The following is a 20,186-nucleotide window of genomic DNA, read 5'->3' as shown; positions in this document are numbered from 1 at the left end:
CACTTTGAAGAATAAGCACTGTGTGACAGTGCTAGATATTATGTTTGGGGGGCTCTCTCCTTGATTCCCTTCCCCATAATAGTTTTGTTTGGGGTTGTAATAAGTTATGAATTGCATGGTTTAGATAATCATAAATATTTGATCAGCTGTCCCCTTGAACAAAAATCGTGGCGCTCCCCCCCCAGTTTTTTTTAAATTTTGTTGCATCTTTGTAGTATTGTAATTGTATTTTATGCCTGCTTTTTATATTAAAAATTAAATAAAAGAAATTAAGACATAAGCATTTTCCTACTTTTCCTGTGAAATACTCTTGCAACCTTCTAAAATTTACCCCCCAAAATTACCTTCCTTAAAAGATGGGTATAGCAGAGAAATCTTAATTGAGGTTACACACTTGGGGATCTTCAGCCCTATCACTTAATCCGTGGAGAAATACAAAATCAAGTTTCAACTAGGAGTTTGTATCTAACATCAGTATTTTAACGAACATGCAAACTTGAGAATCTCATGAGTGTCAAGGATAAGGAAAAGAAGCAGTCTGTTTTGGTAGAATAGTGTGCTGACAAGTGGTTTTCTAGAAAGAACTTTTTGGTAATCAGTGGGGTCTTTTCTAGGATACTTGCTGGCTGTCTGATCTGGGACAGATTATTCAGTATGGACTTCAGTATATTCATCTGTAAAATGGAGACTGTTTACTTACAGGATTCTTGTGGGATTAATGATGTGTACAGAATATCTGGGGTGGCTCTAATGTATGTTCCTTTCACTTCCAAAGGGGAAAAATGGAGAACTCTCTAGCTACGATACTATATTTTCTCTAAGGAGTTGCTTTCAGTTCAGTTCAGTTCAGTCGTTCAGTCGTGTCCGACTCTTTGCAACCCCATGAATCGCAGCACACCAGGCCTCCCTGTCTATCACCATCTCCCGGAGTTCACTCAGACCCACGTCCATCGAGTCTGTGATGCCATCCAGCCATCTCATCTTCGGTCGTCCCCTTCTCCTCCTGCCCCCAATCCCTCCCAGCATCAGAGTTTTTTCCAATGAATCAACTCTTCGCATGAGGTGGCCAAAGTACTGGAGCTTCAGCTTTAGCATCATTCCTTCCAAAGAAATCCCAGGGTTGATCTCCTTCAGAATGGACTGGCTGGATCTCCTTGCAGTCCAAGGGACTCTCAAGAGTCTTCTCCAACACCACAGTTCAAAAGCATCAATTCTTCGGCACTCAGCCTTCTTCACAGTCCAACTCTCACATCCATACATGACTACTGGAAAAACCATAGCCTTGACTAGACGGACCTTAGTCAGCAAAGTAATGTCTCTGCTTTTGAATATGCTATCTAGGTTGGTCATAACTTTTCTTCCAAGGAGTAAGTGTCTTCTAATTTCATGGCTGCAGTCACCATCTGCAGTGGTTTTGGAGCCCCCAAAAATAAAGTCACACTGTTTCCACTGTTTCCCCATCTGTTTGCCATGAAGTGATGGGACCAGATGCCATGATCTTTGTTTTCTGAATGATGAGCTTTAAGCCAACTTTTTCACTCTCCTCTTTCACTTTCATCAAGAGGCTTTAAGCGTTGATAAAGCATATCTAAATATTTGTTGGACTAAAAAAATCACACAGTTTATACTACTAGTCAGATGATAACTGGATATAAGAAAAGATTTACTTGGACTTTTTAAAAAATATTAACTATGATTTTTGAAACTATAGAATGAATGATTTGTTTTTTTATTTTTAGATGCCGTGTTTCTTTTCCTGTTGGTCCCAAGCAGTAGTTCTAAAAGGATTAGTCAGTTTATATTTTTAAAACTGCACTTTACCTAACTTAAAGCTAATCACATTAAAACAATTGAGTTTTAAGACTCAGAAGAGTTCAAAATAAGTTTATTTTACACAGGAAACACTTTCTAATAAACATCATTTACTTACTGCATATAATAGAATAATGCTACTCAATTATTAGGTGAATGTTTTTAAATGTTAGGTTTTATAAGCTTTTATAGGAAAATACAGTGGATAATCTTAACAGCATGTTTAAAGTATGATACCATAATGAGAATTAGATCCATGAGAGCTTGGCAGAACCCAGCAATACCCTTTGCTGCATATATTTTCAGTCGGCAAACCCTGGTTGCGGTTGGCTATATTTTGTACCAAATTCCAGTAACAGTTAATTGTGCAGGTGTAATCCTTTTAAAAATGGCAGCACTGTGCTTGAATCTTGAAGTATATTGGGATTGCCTCTTCATAAGTAGAGATTGCTGGTATCTTTTGTTACGAAATGCTTAAAGGTACAGTATGAAGTTAAAGAGCTACTTTGGTATATGCATTCAAACCAGTTACATTTTTGCTTCCTTGATATCTTTGCTATAGCCAAGGAGGTATTTTATGATAATATGATACAATAAGGCCATCCTATTACGTCTGGATTACAATTAAACATTCGTCCCAGGAAGTGAACCCTGGTAAGTTATTAAAATTTCCAAAATCCCACTCCATTCATGTGCATTTGTGTTTTGGAGACCATGTATTTCTTAAAAGATTTTAAAAGTTGAGAAGTAGATGTAATTAGTTCCCAGAATAAGGGTCAAAGCTGCCTCATCAGAAAGGGCTTTTTGGAAGACTTCCATCCATCACCAGCTTTCTCAGAATTGCAGATGTCTAAAGTCCTACCTTAACCTAATAAAGTGGGGGCAGAGGATTTTTTAAAATCAGCATTTTTAAACAAGTGTTTAACTGGGCTTTTTCAAGTCTAAAGTATCTTTGGCACGGTTGACTAAACTTATGATTTAGCAGTGAGCTTTTTTTTCCTTTGGTTCCGTTATTCAGAATCCACTTTGTGTATAGGAATAATCCATCATTCAGACTTCATATCGGTCTTCCGGTAGTGAAGTATTGTAGCAGTTACCCATGTGTTTAAGGCCAGCATGATCACAAAACGTGTAAGAACTGAAATCAGTCAAAAAAGAAAAGTGTATATTAAAAAATACTGTTTTCACATAAAATCACCACCTTCTCTAAGTAGAAGCCTAAATAGGCTTAACGTCCCCTACCCCCCACCCAAAAGGAAACAGAACTATGGGTCATGTAAATGTTGGTGCAACTGTGGTTCCAAATATTTCTGGGGGGAAAATGGTCTTATCATTACTACCTCTGGCCACTTGGCCTGACTTCATGAATAATTTCATCTTAAATGCTTAATTTGGAGGAATCTGACTGGTTGGTAAATGCTACAACTTTTTAAAAGCCTATTATCATTTTTTAAGTCTTAAGGGTGGTGGTATCTTAGAAAATTCCATGTTAATTAAGCAAAAAGTGGTACACTGCAGTCACCTAAGATAATTCTGAAAAAAGTCAAGGTATGTTTTATATTAAAGTAACCATGAAAATGTGGCTTTTTGTTAAGAAGGAAAAAATAATCTCAATGACTTGATGAACACTCCTGATAAATAAGGTTTATGAGACTTAATGTGTCTTTGGGGTTATAAAACACTTTTAAGATAGATGAACTGTTTTTAAGAGATTATTCTCAGTTATACTGGTCACTTTCATGAACAGGAGTCACCTCAGATACAAAACAAATCACAATTAGAAGATTCTCGACCTTTTAAAATTAATTTTTAATATGAAATTTGTTTTGTTGTTCAATTATGGTTTGACTCTCTTTTGCAAGCAGAGAATTCATGTCCTGTAGGGAAGCCTCAGGTTTCTCCCTTCCCCACTTGACCCAGGTGTACACTCTGGCCAGACACTTTTCAACCCTTCTCTCAGAGCTAATGTAAAGTACTTGAGCCAAAAATAAAACCCTGGGATGGAACTAGCAAATGTATCCTGCTGCTTTGTGGCACTATGTCTCAGATAATAATGAACTTATTTAAAAGGTCTACACACCAAGGACACATTTCTAGTCTTCACAGAATAAGTCACCCTACCTGTTTTAATCATTTTCCAAACATTTATATGCTTGAAAATTCAGCCTAAGGAATGAACGACATTCTCTTTAAGTTAACCCAAGTTTGTTTTCTCCTCCATCACGGTAACCCTTTAAAAATAACAGAATAAGGACATGGAGTAAAATGATTGTGTCACTCCCCATTCTGCTGCCTGTGGGCAGTTCTCTGAGGCTCCCTGCCACCACCTTCCCTCTCATTAGACTCAACCCAGGGCTCTCCCGCCAGCCCTGCTGGTGTTCCTCCATCCTCCTTGCTCACAACCTCCATATGTGCTGCTCCTTGTAACAGTCTCTTCCCTCATCCCTCTCCCCTTCAAATTAATCTTCCCAGCTCCCTCCAACTACGTCAGGCTTCCTTGTTAGGTGCTCATCCTGTCCTCTTTTGAAACACTTTACAGTATTTTTCAAATATTGTGTGATGACCTCACTCTTCATTTCCACTGCTAGAGTGGAAGCTTTACGAAGATAGGAATCGACTATCTTGTGCATATTCCATCCTGGATACGGCAAGAGGGTGCTTAACACTATGCATGGAGACTGATGAGGACCTGCAGTATATTGCAGCTAGCCTCCAGTGGGGCTAAACTGGCTGTGTTAAACCCCAAGATAATTTACAAGTGAAGGAGGCAGATGGCATAAAGTTCAAAGAGGATGTGGGCAGAAAAATATTTTGCTTACTTGTAAGATCATTGGTGGTCATTAAAGTTGTCATTATTCTTGCTGTAAAAGAAAAAATTCAGCAATAAATATCAACTTCTCAGACATGTCAGTACTTAGCAAATATCTTTCCATTTTAAATACAGGAATACATGCTAACTGTTCTTGAAAGATCTGAGTAGAAGAGAACCCTGGATGGAGAAGCCGGTAGTTTAAGATTTTAGAAGAAACATGAAAAAGTATAATTCAAATATCAACAATTAGGAAATCTAGTGAATGTAATAACTCTGGATATTTTAAAAATGTTCCTACCTAAATAGAGTACATATTCATTTTAGGTAGTTCCTGCAAGAATCCAAATGAACAGTGGAAATCTAAAGTTGAGACTAAACACACTATGGCTCCAGGAAAACTCCACTGCTGCAAATTATGTTCATTCACAAAAGTCAATGTATGAGTCTCATCTCTTCAATTTATTACATCATAAACATTCATATGTTTAAAACAAGTTAACGGATTTAATATAATCTTCTTGATGCTTTGCAAACAACAAGAGAAGATTGTTAATAATAGGTCATATTTTTGGAGAAAAGTGTCCTTTTACATTTTTTTAGCAACTGGAATACAGATCTTGCAGAAAATGGAGAGTGGTGTGCACGAAATCAGTCTTATAAGTAAGGATACACTAGAGATTCAAGAATTAACATGCAAAGGATTTAAGCTCAAGGGATTATGACCCTTGGACATCAAGTTAGCCCACCCCTCTAGGTAGACACCCCCCACACACACACCAACAGGGGACACCCCATCAATTAGAGTTGTGTTCTTACTTGCACAAGTATAAGAAGCGAGGCTCCACGTCAGAGCGCTTGCTGCTCCTGAGTCCCTGCTCTTCCACAGGTACTGGAGCTGTGCAAACTTACTGGCCGCACTGATGAAAGTGCATAAGTTCTGTTTGAGGATAAAACAGGAGGAAGGACTCCCTTAGTTTCAAATGCAGAAGAGCACCAGATACTGAAAGCCCCTTTGAGGGGAGAAGGGGGGTTATGCTTTTTGGGATTCCCCAACCAGGGATTGAATCTGGACCACCGGAGTCCTAGCCACTGGACCACCAGGGAATTCCCTGAAAGCACTTTTGAAACCAAGCTTTCATGTCAAGTAATAACCAACAAGGACAAATGCCAAGTTTCATGATAAAGAATGGAGGCAGCAGCAGCATACTTAGGTCTAACCTACCAACCCCTTCAGGTGAGTAACCAATGTGCCGCAGCAGGTAGGACGTAACCGAGGGTAAAAATCTGCAACGGCCACAAAGGCTTATCTGTCACCACCTGCCGATAATAAATTGATGTATAGATACTACAGTAGGGGATGGGGGGACCATACTGCTTTGCACTGAGATTTATAAACTCAAAGCAGCAAGCTGGGGCGCATCAGCTCTGAGTTTCCGGCTGTTCTGATGAGCCACGTGAGACTCCGGCCCTGTGCTCCCTGACCTCTGCTCCCCAATGAGGTTAAGAGTACAGCACCCTCCACCCTGAGCCAGGCCCAGACTGCCATGGTAACCCTACATATCTGCTCTCCGTATGTCACAAGGCTAAGAGCCAAGTCCACTTTCCAACAAGATGTTGGAGGTAGAATGGGTCGAAATCCAGGAGTTCGGGTGTGGCCGGCAGTGACCACCAATTAGTTCTGCTCCTTTTCCCATGAGGTAGAAAAGTTCATGTCAACCACCATTTGATCTTTGGTCAAATGCTTCCTGACCTGCTACCACAATCCTATTCTTACAGCAGGGAATTTCTGGCCCTTAACCAAGGAAGGGAAAAGAATACAGCACTTACCTTTTTCCAAGAAAGAAAAAAAATTGTATCAATATGTAATTACTAACCTGATAATATGGCACTAGCAGCTAAGAACCCACCGGCCAATGCAGGAAATGTAAGAGATGTGGGTTCCATCCCTGGGTTGGGAGGAGGAAATGGCAACCCACCCACTCTGGTATTCTTGCTTGGAGAATCCCCATGGACAGAGGAGCCTGACGGGCTACAGTCCATTGGGTCACAAAGAGTCGGACACAACTGAAGTGACCTACCACCCAACCTGAAACTCTTCACTTCATGCTCAGTTCTTCATTTGACTACTGACTCCACAATCTGGTTCTCTAGGGCTCCCCCCGCCGAATGAAGTAAAAATATTGTGCCATACATTTAAGTGAGAATAATGTATTTTTAATATTTGGATAGCACTGGGCTTTCATCCCAGCATGCTTTGGTACAGCTGCAAAGCATAGGGGTGCTTTCGATACAGCGGGTTGAACATCCAATCTATAAAACTGTTTGCAGGGCAGGTGTCACAAGGAAAAGAGGGAAGACAGACTCTGTGAACACACGATCTTCTCTGGGGCAGTTTACTCACCATGGCCAGATCTAGGATCCACTGCTGCAGAGTGAGGAGGAACCAAGCAGACACGCAGCTTACCACATGCTAAGGGACACAGCAATGGCTTGTTGGCTGGTAGTTCCACCACCCGCCCGTGGAAACAAACCGAGAATACAGAGGTTACACGTCTAAGCCGAGTGTGGACTGGAACAACTGCTAGAACTTGTCAGTTTGGAAAAGACAAAAGTGGTCCGGGTGAACACTTGCTAAGGAGTTCAAAAGCACAGAAGCAGAATTCTGGAAGAAAATTACAAAGAACCCTGTGTTCTCGGACCCATCCTAGAGCTGGGAACGTTCCAGATGATCTTAACTGCCCATTTCATTCTTGACCACATAGACCTCTCCAACATAATGTCAACAGTTAACGCACCTTTGATGTAAGATGTAACACAATTTATTTTTATTATTTTAAAACATGAAACTGTGGGATCAGAAGCCTCCAGGGTCTAGCCATATCAGTCTGATTAAAAGCCAAAATAATCACAGTAGTTCAGAAAGTGAAAGTGGCTCAGTTGTGTCTGACTCTTTGTGACCCCATGGACTGTATAGTCCATGGAATTCTCCAGGCCAGAATACTGGAGTGGGTAGCCTTTTCCTTCTTCAGGGGATCTTCCCAACCCAGGGATCGAACCCAGGGATCGAACCCAGGTCTCCCGCATTGCAGGCAGATTCTTTAACAGCTGAGCCACCAGGGAAGCCCAAGAATACTGGGGTGGGTAGCCATTCCCTTCTCCAGTGGATCTTCCCAACCAAGGAATCAAACTGGGGTCTCTTGCATTGCAGGCGGATTCTTTACCAACTGAACTATCAGGGAAGGATCCTCATTTGCTATCATCTCTCCCAGAATCATTCCATTCCAGACACAATGGTATTGCTATTCCTTGAACATTTTCATCTGAGCCCTCATATACTTACCTGTTTATCCTCTTCTTAGGAAACTTTTTCACCTGGTATCTTTATGGCTTGTTGGCCCACTTCCTTCAAGTGTTAACTCGTATACTACTTTTTCAATTAGTAGCTCCTTGTCCACCCTATGTAAAACTGAGATACCTCCTATTACCTGTCAGTGCTTTATTTTGCTCTGTAACTCATACCATGCAATATTCAATATATTTAGCTTATTAAGTATGGTTTTCTTTCCCACATACCTTTTGTGAGCACAAAAAGACTATGCATAGAACAAGACTGGCTCATAATGCATGTTCAAGGATCGACTAAAAAACTAGTTAAACACTTAGGATGCCTGATACAGGAGACGTCTTCTGCAAAATTGTTGTCACATGAAACTGTTTACTGGTTTTCTCTTTCCTGCTAACTCCAGTGTAGAAATGACACAGTTGGGTAGAGCAATGCTAGGAGACAGGAGAAATGATACCTGAGTGCCATCAAGTTCAGTGATGCTGCAGGAAGACAGCTCGGCTAGAGAAGCAGAAACAAACGCAGAAGGCGGTGGCCGGGCCAGGGCGGGGACGGCCAGGAGCCTCTGCCGTGACCACAGGCAAGTCATCTTGCTTCTCTCAGCCCTAGTTTGCCTATCTGCAAACTGGGACTTAATATTCCTTACCCTACTCATCTCCTCACTGCTTTGCGGCATATTGTAGGGACTCAAGAGGCTGCCAGGATTACAACTGATAACATTATTTAAATGAAGGGCTTTGAAACAGACAATCTCTGTGCTCAGGTCAGTGGAACGAAATATGAGTCGATACCAGAAAAGGCAACCTGAATCTAGGAGGGAATTTTGTTTTTCAACACTCTCTAATTTGAATTTTAAACTACTGTTGCCCAATTTTGTACCATTGCACCTCATTCCACTCATTCCAGATACACATTTTATTAAACTTAAGCAGCCATTGCAGCAACTGAGATCCTAGAGATGACTTATTTGTAGGGTGGCCAGACAGAGCAAATTAAAATACAACACATCCAGTTAAACTGGAATCTCAGCTCAACAAGTGATTTTTTAGCATAAGCATGTCCTGCATAGTATATGGGACCTGCTATTACCTACCGCTCCCCCCTTTCCTCTACCCTGAAGCTCAGATCTTGTCACTGATGTGGCAGGACTGATTGCCACTCAAAAAGGCTCTCGGCTTCTTAAGGAGAGTGAAGTTCAACAAGAGAATAACAGGAGTTTTGACAAGCAGAATGAAGATGGAAGGCGGGCCCACGTGCACAGAAAATGCTGAGTGACCTGAGAGGCGACAGGTCTGTGTGACGACTGGAGTCCAGGGAGATCTGAACCAGCTGTCAGGAGCCCAGACCCGCCCACTAATAAGCAGTAAGAAGCCAAGCTGACCAGGTGTCTTAGCGGCATCGTGTTGCAGACCAGACATGCCTGTCATATGGGTACGTTTGGGGGGAAGGAAGAAATACCTCCTTTCCCCTAAAGAAGACACGTGGACAATGTGGCTGTTAGCAGAGGTGCTCCTGCAGCCCAGCCTTGCAGTCCTAAGTCTAAATCCCCCCAGCTGGTGGGTCAAGGCACCATGGGGGCACCCTGGTCTCAGAGGGGAGACCCCAGGCAGAGACATCTAGGGCATCTCTGGGCTGTGGAGATACACTAGCCCACAAGGAATCTTACTTTGGGGATTGTTTTTTCTTAATTTGACCAAAAGAATAAATATCTGGTAAAGGATCCTGCTTTAACAGGGCTTCCATGGTAAAGAATACACCTGCAATGTGGGAGACCTGGGTTCGATCCCTGGGTTGGGAAGATCCCTTGGAGAAGGGCATGGCAACCCACTCTAGCATTCTTGCCTGAAGAATCCCATGGACAGAGGAGCCTGGCGGGCTCCAGTCCATGGGGTCACAAAGAGTCAGACACGACTGTAGCACAGCACAGCACAGAACCCAGCGTAATAACATCCTATTAGCAAAACGGGTGGATGTAAGAGTTGGACTATAAAGAAAGCTGAGCACCAAAGAATTGATGCTTTTGAACTCTGGTGTTGGAGAAGACTCTTGAGAGTCCCTTGGACTGCAAGGAGAGCCAACCAGTGTATACTAAATGAAATCAGTCCTGAATATTCATTGGAAGGACTGATGCTGAAGCTGAAGCTCCAATCCTTTGGCTACCTGATGCAAAGAGCTGACTCATATGAAAAGACCCTGATGCTGGGAAAGATTGAAGGCAGGAGGAGAAGGGGACAACAGACGATGAGATGGTTGGATGGAATCACTGACTAAACGGACATGAGTTTGAGCAAACTCTGGGAGTTGGTGATGGACAGGGAGGCCTGGCGTGCTGCAGTCCATGGAGTTGCAAAGAGTCGGACACCACCAAGCCACTGAACTGAACTGATTTGCAAAACTAAACACACCCCGCAGCCCCACCCGTCCCAGCTCTGATTCTCAGATGGTGAAAGGATACACGATGATGTACGGCGCTGCCCGTCTCACATCCCCATTGAAGTGGAAGACACACAGCAGGAGGATGAGATCTGGAAAGAAAAGGCTCTGAGCTGTGGGGGTAGGTGCTGAGCACCGAGGCTGGGCAGGGGGATGGGGGTCGGTTACCTTGTGCGATGAGGATGGGGTACTCCAGGTATGTCAGCAGCGGGTACTCATAGTAACACTGGTACCGGAGGAAGACCAGGAACCTGGGGAGAGGGAGGACACTCCTGAGGTCTGACTCACCCAACCCCCACAGCAGGCAGGCCTGGCCCCCACCCAGGAGCCTAGGTTTGTGCACAGAACCTGAGAACTGGAGCTGGGCATCAGCAAATGGTAAGGAGGAAGGTACAGAACAAGGGCTTCCCTCATAGCTCAGATGGTAAAGAATCTGCCTGCAATGCAGGAGACCCAGGTTCAATTCCTGGGTCAGGAAGATCCCCTGGAGGAGGAAATGGAAGATCCCCCAGAGGAGGAAATGGCAACCCACTCCAGTATCCTCGCCTGGAGAATCCCATGGACAGAGGAAACTGGCAGGCTATACAGTCCATGGATGGGGTGGCAAAAGTTGGACACGACTGAGCGACTAAACCACAAATCACCACAGAACAAGGAGGATGAAATATCAACCAAATCGTCTCCTCGACTTCTGGAGCTGGGGCACTGGGGTCTGCCAAGCTGCTTCGGATGGTCAGTTAGAGACAGATCTGACCGGGAGGAGGAAGAGACCAGGCTTCCGGACCCAGGCCTGCCTGTCTCTAAGGCTGGGCACTTCCGAGGCCCCAGGAAGCTGCCTCAGGACACGCTCAAGAAGCTCAAGAGGCCAGGAAGGACCTCTGAGGGGGGCTGAGAGGCATCCTGGGCAGGCATCCCGGGCAACGGGCATATGAGGGCCCAGCAGCAGGCTGGGGAGCCTGTCTGTGTTTTGAAGAGGAGGAACATCCCACAATGATTCCAGTGGCCTCCAGAGTGCTGTGGGGCGGGGGACAGGGAGGTGGGGGGCAAGACAGGGGGACTCTTTAGTTCCTTTAAGAAAATTCTAGCCCTGGAGAGGCTGTGAAGACACCCCCCCAGGCCCCGTGTCCCCCCCCCAGGGTGAGCCAGAGCCTCCACAGACAAAGTGGACTTAATAGTTCACAGCTCCCAAGCCAGGAAAAGGTGTGACCACAGCCCCACACCCTCACCTGGGGCCCCGCTATGACACTGGCCAGCACTTAGCGCTCTGGCTACCTGCTGAGCCACCTTCCTGAGACCACCTGGACTCCTCCCTCCAGCATCACCTGCTGAGGGTGGAGCCCCAAGGGGAAGCGCAGACTCCAGGACTTGGGTACTGGGCTCACAATCCCCAGCAGTTACTAACCTCTGGGGCTTCGGCTTCCCTATCTGTAAAATGGGGACAAGAGCACACCTACCTCATTCCCTGTATCTGCACAGATGCTTTAACCCTAAGACCATGTCTTCAGCATCTTTCTCTGGCCTCACTGCCTCCAATCCAGCCGCTGAGTTTCTGTTTACAAGGCTCCCTGCCTGGAGGGCCTCCTTCTCCAGGTGGCTGCCTTTTCTGGTCCCTGAAAGGATGCCCAGGGGTTCCCCTTCCCTGGAGCAGACCAGGGCATTCCCCCGCCCTGAATGATGAACTTCTCAGTTCAGTTCAGTTGCTCAGTCCTGTCCGACTCTTTGCGACCCCAAGGACTGCAGCACGCCAGCCTCCCTGTCCATCACCAACTCCAAGGCCTACTCAAACTCACGTCCATCATGTCGGTGATGCCATCCAACCATCTCATCCTCTGTCGTCCCCTTCTCCTCCCGCCTTCAATCAAAGGGTATGGCAATCCACTCCAGTATTCTTGCCTAGAGAATTCCACCGAGAGAGGAGCCTGGAGGGCTACAGCCCATGGGCTCACAAAGAGTCAGGCGCGACTGAACTTCTCAGCAATTATCTATTCTCCCCCAGAGCAATGGGGATCACTGAGGCAGGGAGCACTTTCCCAGGGGGGCCCCAAACCGATGGAGGTCACATACCCTAGGGTTGGCCCCTCTGATGGGGGTGTCCCTGGAGGGACCCCACAAGTCCCAGGGTGGCCCCTCACGCCTGCACGCTCTAGAGGTCTCCTCTTTCTCCCACCCTCTCCCCTACCTCCCTTTTGGCGGGAGAAACCGGGTCCCACCAAGCCGGCTGCCCCCACCCAGAAGTGCTTGCCCACAACCCGCCCTCAGAGTTGCCCGGTGGTAACTGGAGTCCAGCGGCTGGCGCTGGCGCGGGGCAGCCTGGAGGGCTGGGCCTCACGGGGAGAGGAGCTAGACTGCTGGGTTCGGTCTTTCCCACCAAGTTTACAACTCTGCTTTTCGCCGTTCAGGTCTTTATGATTATTACTTTGCTTATTCAGAATATTACTACTTTTTCTGTAGACTGATGTATAACTGATATACATTATATTAGTTTCAGGTGTACAGCATAATTCAGTATTTGTATATATTGTGAAATGACCACTGCAACAAGTCTGGCTATCATCCATCACGTTCAGATCTTTAAACACCGAGTCAGGGCACCCACTCCTGACTTTTAAGGATAAACCAGCTCTTGCAACAGTCTTCAAGTGCCGACTGGAGCGCCAGCTGAAGTCCAACTCCAACTCAAATTCCCCTCTACCTCCAAAAAGCTCTACCTTCTCTGACACCCGTGCACCCCCTCCCCCCGAAAGGTGTAACTTTCAAAAGCCAGAGGGTCCAACCCCTCGTTTTATAAGTGAGGAAACCGAGACCCAAGACAGGGGGAGGGTGGGTTTAGAGAGAACGCACACACGAGTCTCGAGTCTCGAGGGCCCAGTGGCCTTGCTCAAAGCGGGATGACTGGTTTTGTCACTAACCGGTGGAGTGACGATTTCTCGGAGTGTCGGTTTCCTTATCTATAAAATGGGCGTGCGCCCACTTTCGTTCCGGAGCAGCAAGTACAGAAAGGAAGTGAACGGCCTGGGCAGGCGCTACTACCCGCGGCCGGGGCTTCTGGGCTCGGTTCCCCGCGCGCCTGCTTTAGCAGAGCCGGGGCGCTCCCGGGCTTACTCACCCCGCCAGCTCCAGCAGCAGGCTCGGGAGGCTGATGCCCCGCGAGCTGCGCGCCCCCAGCACGGCCGAGATCTGCGGCAGCTTGAGCGCCGCGCACACGCCCAGCGTGCTCCAGTTGCAGAACCACAGCAGCGTCTCCATGGCGCCCGCTGGGCTGGGACTCGGGGGGGTCCTCCGGCCCGGCCGCCTGACGAGGGGAGCAGTTCAGCTCTCGGCCGCCGGGTCCACCGGTCCAGTCCTTCCGCCTTTCCTGGCCCCCGCCTTCGGGGCCGCCCCGTCGAGGTCCGCCCCTCCGCCTCCCCGCCCCCGATCTCCGCCCTCCGCCCCGCTCAGGGGCTCCCTCTCCCTCTGTTCACTCCGGCCCCGGCTGGTCCTGACTCCTCCCCCGGTTCGCCCCCACCCTGGACCCGCTCCGCCGGAGCCGGGGGCGGGGAGGCTCGCCTCTTGGGTCCTTGCTGTCGGTCCGCGCCCCATATCGCGCCGCCGGCCCCTCCCCGGGTCCTGTCCCTCCGCCCCCGGGCCCGCCTCGTGTCCTTTGCGTGCTGTGCCCGCTGCTGATTCACTTTCCCGCGATGTGAAAAACAGACTGGAGCAGTTCTGAGCCTCCGGGCGACGCCCCAGAAGGGGCCGCTTTCCCACGGGTCGGGGGTTGGGGGCCAGAGCTTGAATCCCGGAGGGCGAACGGGCACCTCTCGCGGGGGCCAGGGACCATTTTGTTAAGTTTATTACTTCTGAAAAGTGTGTTTTGTTTTGTTTTTCTCACTAAAAATTTCAGAGATAGACTTTTTAAAACATCCCAGCTTAGTTTCTGTGCGGCCTCCGCAATTTAGACGCGGAGACAGGGCCCAGGTCCGGCCAGCCCTTCCTCCTGCTGAGAGCGGAGGGCGCCCCATCCCTGCACCGCAGGAAGCCTCTTTCCTGGGGGCTTGCTCCTCTACCCTGAAGACTACTCCGCCAGAGCCCTGCACTTCAGCGCTTGAGTGAGATTTTTTTTTTCCTTAAGGAGGTGAAAATCGATTTCTATTGACAAAAGAAGGAACTTAGACTGAGGGGTCGGGGCGGGGTGTGTGTGCATTTTCCAAGTTTTCGAAATGGTATAGGTACCGAGTCAAGATTAAAAAACAGAAAGAAAGAAAGAAAGAAAGAAAAAGTCGCATAAATGCACTGCCAGAAAGCAAAGTAAAGAAAAACACTGCCTGCACTTGCCCACCTCCCGTCTGTCCTGAGAGGAATTCAAGAGGGAGAAGGCCAGGAAGCTTTCTGTGCCGGGGTTTACTGGCTAGCTAGTTAAGCTATCTAAGGAAAAATGACAAGCCCTGAAAATCATCCCCTGGAGAAGGAAATGGCAATCCACTCTAGTATTCTTGCCTGGAAAATTCCAAGGGCGGAGGAGCCTGGCCGGCTGCAATCCATGGGGTCAAAGAGTCAGAGGGAACTGAGCCTTTACTAAGGGGGCACACGTGCGGGGGACTGCTATGCTAGACTCTACTTCTGCATAGGTTTGACACGGTCAGTATTAAAACCAAGTTTAGAAACAGAAGGAAGAATGGTCATGAGGTCCTGTGACGCTCATTTTAAGGTGAGGATTCTGAGCTCCAGAAAGGTGAGGGAACCTAGGTCTCGGGACCAGATTTAGTCCTGGTGTTACTGATCTGGGTTCTTGAACACTTTGCTCAACAGAAATCTATAAGAGGGCAGAGGAGACATTCACGCAAGGCTTTCCTGGGTCTTGGGTTGAGCCTGAGTGGTGGCTTAGGTGGTCTGCCCACCCCGTTGGTATTGCTGTGGGCAGGGATCGGGCATGGTACCTGCTTTTGCTCCCAGCACCTCAGAAGTGGCAGTTGAGTTTTTGCCTTGTTGTATCTAATTACTCATACTTTGCCCCAGCTGCCCAAGTATGCAATTATTTTTAGTCCCTTATCGTTTCTTTGTATTCTGTTGCTGGAGGAGACATTTGTCCTGGTGGAACTACTGAGGTAAAGAGTCCCAGGTCCAGCCTGTCTCACCAGGACTAGATATGCTTATTGCTCTTGAGATGTCCTTGCCTCTGCCCTCTCAGGAGTGTGTGTGTGTGTGTGTGTGTGTGTGTGTGTGTGTTGTATTTGTCTGCTTGGACAGCATTACAAACTTGGGAGGGTTAAACAACACACACTTGGGAGGGTTAAACAACAAGAAATTATTTTTTCACACTTTAGAGGCTGGAAGTCCAAGATCAAGGTACCAGCAGGATTGGTTTCTGAGGATGCCTCTCTCCTTGGGTTGTAGACAACCGCCTTCTCTTTCCTCTGTATGCACATCCCTGGTGTCTCTTCTTATAAGGATACTAGTCCTATTGGCTTCGGGCTCCACCCTTAGGACCTCACTTAACCTGCATTACCTCTTTAAAGGTCTTATCTCCAAATTTTATGACAGTGTGGGTTGGGACTTCGACATGTGATTTTTGAGAGAACACAATTCAGTCCATGATAGAAACATATAGATGTTCACACACGCTCTGCATATACCCACATACATTTTATTGATATGTATGTTACATGTGTATGTTACCGAGTCCAAGCTTACTCTGCTCACTGTGGGATAGGCCAATCAATCCGAGCGAGATCAAGTGTTGGGATGAGGAAGGGACTTTATTCGGGAGCTAGCTGACCAAGATGGCGGGCTGAAGTGAAAGTCATGTTTGACTCTTTGTGACCCTGTGAACTCTACAGTCCATGGAATTCTCCAGGCCGGAACACTGGAGTGGATAGCTGTTCCCTTCTCCAGGGGATCTTCCCAACCCAGGGATCGAACCTAGGTCTCCTGTGTTGCAGGCATTCTTTACCAGTGAGCCACAGGAAAGCCCAAGAATACTGGAGTGGGTAGTCGATCCCTTCTCTAGGGGATCTGGTAGCAAATTTAAATGAGTCCCATGAGCCACCAAGACAGGGTCCTGGGAGATGACAGAACTTTGGAATTTTGTAACTTCTGGAACTTTGGAGGGTCCAGAAGCTCTCTGCCAAGAAGAGCGTGTCAGTGGGGGCTCGACTGCAGACCACAGAATCTGCCTGTTAGTAGTAGCAGCAGTGTGAGTCATTCAGTTGTGTCCAACTCTTTGAGACCCCGTGTACTGGAGCCCTCCAGGCTCCTCTGTCCATGGGATTCTCCAGGCAAGAATACAGAGTGGATAGCCATTTGCCCCTCCAGGGGACAGAATTTGCCTCCTTCAGTTCAGTCGCTCAGTCCTGTCCGACTCTTCACGGCCCCATTGACTGCAGCACGCCAGGCCTCCCTGTCCATCACCAACTCCCAGAGTTTGTGCAAACTCATGTCTGTTTAGTCAGTGATGCCATGCAACCATCTCATCGTCTGTCATCCCCTTCTCCTCCTGCCTTCAATCTTTCCCAGCATCAGGGTCTTTTCCAGTGAGTCAGCTCTTTGCATCAGGTGGCCAAAGGATTGGAGTTTCAGCTTTAGCATCAGTCCTTCCAATGAATACCCAGGACTGATCTCCTTTAGGATGGACTGGTTGGATCTCCTTGCAGTCCAAGGGACTCTCAAGAGTCTTCTCCAACACCACAGTTCAAAAGCATCAATTCTTCGGTGCTCTGCCTCTGTCTCCTTAGTGAGCTAATTAGTGTTTCCAGGTGCTAAGCAGAGTGTGGAGTCACTGGGAGGGTGAGCAGGTATGAAGAGGCCCTCAGGCACAGCTTCCCGAATGTCACGGCCCTGGGAGGGGAGTGGCTGCGGCCACCTCCACTGCTGTCCTGTGACCAGGAGGGCCGCCCAGTCAGGGCGCCGGGGACTGACCCCCAACAGCAGCCGGCCCAGCTCACCCTGAAGGACCCGCCACTGCATCTCTGAGCTTCCAGAAGGGTCCTGGGCTTTGCGTTCTGCCCTCCCACTGCTCTGGAGAAGCCTGACGGCCAGGGTGTCACATCCAGCCCCCTTCCTGCCTGGCAGTCACGGTCAGGGTCTTAGCCTGCAAAACAGTGACCACTGGGCAGTGCCACCAGGACCTCGGGGGCCTTGGACAAAAGACAGTTTCTATTTGTTATTCTTAGTGGGTGCTGGGGAGCGGTGGGAATTACGGAGGGCAAATTTAGTCGAAGCTGTTTGTTGTCTGATGTGTTTAGGTATCAAAGCTGGAGGTCGAGGGCTGAGGTCCCTGAGGGCTCAGGGGACTTCCATCTGAAGTCCTGGCTGGGTCGGTCCTGGCTTCTTGTCTCCTTCCTATGGGCTCTCGGGGCTCTGGTGCTCCGACCAGACTGCAGGGCTCCCAGGGCTGAGGGGGTGGCCAGAAAGCAGACAGGGGCAGCTGGAGAGGGCCCGGGACACGGGGCATGGGCAAGAGAGGGTGAAGGGCTGGCCCTGGGGACCAAGCACAGGAAGTGTGGCGGAGACAGCCAGGAGTAGCCCCCCGTCACCTCACGATGCTGTCGTTAATCATCTCAGGGCCAAGAGCGCTCCCTGCTCTCCATAACCTCTCTCTCTGTGTTCTTCTGAAATCCTCTGCTGCTCTGAACACCGGAAACTGGCTATACTTGGCCACGGAGCTGCAGTTCTTCAGTTCTGGGCTGTCTCCTGTGAGCAGCTGAGGGCAGTGGAGGAAAGAGGGCATAAGGGTGCCCTGTCACAGGGCAGGGAGGAGAAGCCGGCTCTGGAGGAGAGAGAGGCGGAGGGGAGGAGGGGCACACCTGCTCACCCTGGATCCCGGATGGAGTCTCAGTTATGGTGAGGTATACTTTCAGGTTTCACTTGCAAAGAGAATCTGGACAGTTGACTAAGTGTCCCCCATGGTTTCAATAAACCCAGCTCATGCTCAGATCCCATGCTTTTGGTGCGAGCGGTTCCCGCTTTGGCATGTGCCACGGGGATGGCCCTGGCCTCCACCCTGGTTAGACTGTTAGTCAGTGGACGGTTACATCATGTAGGAAGAGTAACATAGGGAAGCAAAGAAATTCCTTTAAAAAAAAATCTTATTGAATGGAGAAAAATGTGGAGATTCCCTAAAAAAACTGGAAATAGAACTGCCATATGACCCAGCAATCCCACTGCTGGGCATACACACTGATGAAACCAGAATTGAAAGAGACACGTGTACCCCAATGTTCATCACAGCGCTGTTTATAATAGCCAGGATATGGAAGCAACCTAGATGTCTATCGGCAGACGAATGGACGAGAAAGCTGTGGTACATATACACAATGGAATGTTACTCAGCTATTAAAAAGAGCACATTTAAATGAGTTCTAATGAGGTGGATGAAACAAGCCTATTATACAGAGTGAAGTAAGTCAGAAAGAAAAGCACCAATGCAGTATATTAACGCACATATATGGAATTTAGACAGATGGTAACAATGACCCTATATGTGAGACAGCAAAAGAGACACAGATATAAAGAACAGACTTTTGGACTCTGTGGGAAAAGGTGAGGGTGGGATGATTTGAGAGACTAGCATTGAACCATGTATATTACCACATGTGAAATAGATGACCAGTCCAAGTTCAATGCATGAAACGGCACTCGCAGCTGGTGCCCTGGGACAACCCAGAGGGATGGAATGGGGAGGGAGGCGGGCGGGGAATTCGGGATGGGGGACACATGTACACCCATGGCTGATTCATGTCAATGTATGGCAAAGACCCACCACAATATTGTAAAGTAATTGGCCTCGAATTAAAATAAATTAATTAATTAAAAAATCTTATTGAAGTATAGTTGACTTACAATATTGTATTAGTTTCAGGGGCATAGCAAAGTGATTCATATACAAATATTTTTTGATTCTTTTCCATTAAAAATTATAAATTACTGAATATAGTTCCCTGTGTTATATAGTAATTCTTTACTGTTTATCTATTTCACATGTGATACTGTCTTCTTCTTAATCCCATACTCTTAAAATATCCCTCCCTCCCATCCTTCCCCTTAGGGAACCATAGTTTTTTCCCCTATGTTTGTGAGTCTGTTTTTGTTTTGTAAATAAGTTCATTTATACTCTTTTTTAGATTCCACACATTAGTAATATCATAAAATATTTGTCTTTGTCTGTCTGACTTAATTCATCTAGTATGTTCATCTCCATGTCCATCCATGTTGCTGCAGTTGGCATCATTTCATTCTTTTTTTATGGCTGAGTAATATCCCATTATAAATATATGTATCTCACATCTCCTTTATCCACTCATCTGCCAATGGGCATTTAGGTTGCTTCCCTGTCTTTGCTGTTGTAAATAGTGCTGCCTTGAACATGTGCATGTATCTTTTCAAATTAGAGTTTTCATCTTTTCCAGATGAATGCCCAGAAGTAGGATATATTTTAGTTTTTAAGTCCCTAATGTTCTCCATAGTGGCTGTACAAATTTACATTCCCACCAACAATGTAAAAGGGTTCCATTTTCTCCACACCTTCACTAGCATTTATTATTTGTAAAGTTTTTGATGATGATCATTCTGATCAGTGTTGAAATGACTGTAGTTTTGATTTGCATTTCTCCAATACTGTAATTAGCAATGTTGACCACATTTTCATGTCCTTTTTTGACCACCTGTGTGTCTTCTTTGAAGAAATGTCTATTTAGGGCTTTGGCCCATGTATTTTGATTGAGTGGTTTGGGTTTTTTTGATGCTGAGTTGTATGAGCTATTTGCATGTTTTGGAAGTTAAGCCTTGTCAGCCACATCATTTGCAAACATTTTC

The 20,186-nt window shown here is 47.0% G+C and overlaps 1 protein-coding gene across 2 annotated transcripts; it reads right to left on the bottom strand.

The window, feature by feature from the left end:
• Positions 1 to 1,868: 1,868 nt before the first annotated feature.
• Positions 1,869 to 13,994, bottom strand: SLC66A3 (solute carrier family 66 member 3). Of its 2 annotated transcripts, XM_069582614.1 has the most exons (8): positions 13,947 to 13,994; positions 13,507 to 13,801; positions 10,569 to 10,651; positions 10,423 to 10,492; positions 7,026 to 7,083; positions 5,441 to 5,561; positions 4,632 to 4,673; positions 1,869 to 2,950 (listed from the first exon to the last, which is right to left on the bottom strand). In XM_069582614.1, the coding sequence occupies exons 2-8, from the start codon at positions 13,644 to 13,646 to the stop codon at positions 2,859 to 2,861; spliced, it is 606 nt and encodes a 201-aa protein (XP_069438715.1). In that variant the 5' UTR covers positions 13,647 to 13,801; positions 13,947 to 13,994; the 3' UTR covers positions 1,869 to 2,858. The 2 variants fall into 2 exon arrangements, 1 of the variants encoding a protein (XP_069438715.1); XR_011255521.1 differs by lacking the exon at positions 13,947 to 13,994 and having other exon boundaries at positions 7,026 to 7,211; positions 13,507 to 13,870.
• Positions 13,995 to 20,186: the final 6,192 nt, after the last annotated feature.

The sequence above is a fragment of the Ovis canadensis genome, chromosome 3 (genome assembly GCF_042477335.2).
Source record: "Ovis canadensis isolate MfBH-ARS-UI-01 breed Bighorn chromosome 3, ARS-UI_OviCan_v2, whole genome shotgun sequence".
Lineage (NCBI taxonomy): Eukaryota > Metazoa > Chordata > Mammalia > Artiodactyla > Bovidae > Ovis > Ovis canadensis.
This window is presented reverse-complemented; position numbering and strand designations above follow the sequence as displayed.

What these genes read in the sequence shown, in the direction of transcription:
- SLC66A3 (XM_069582614.1), bottom strand. Translation starts at nt 13,646, where the DNA reads ATGGAGACGCTGCTGTGGTTCTGCAACTGGAGCACGCTGGGCGTGTGC. An exon ending in CTGCTGCTGGAGCTGGCGGG is followed by an intron (nt 10,652 to 13,506) that starts GTGAGTAAGCCC and finishes CCCTCTCCCCAG; the next exon opens with GTTCCTGGTCTTCCTCCGGT. An exon ending in CCCCATCCTCATCGCACAAG is followed by an intron (nt 10,493 to 10,568) that starts GTAACCGACCCC and finishes TTTTCTTTCCAG; the next exon opens with ATCTCATCCTCCTGCTGTGT.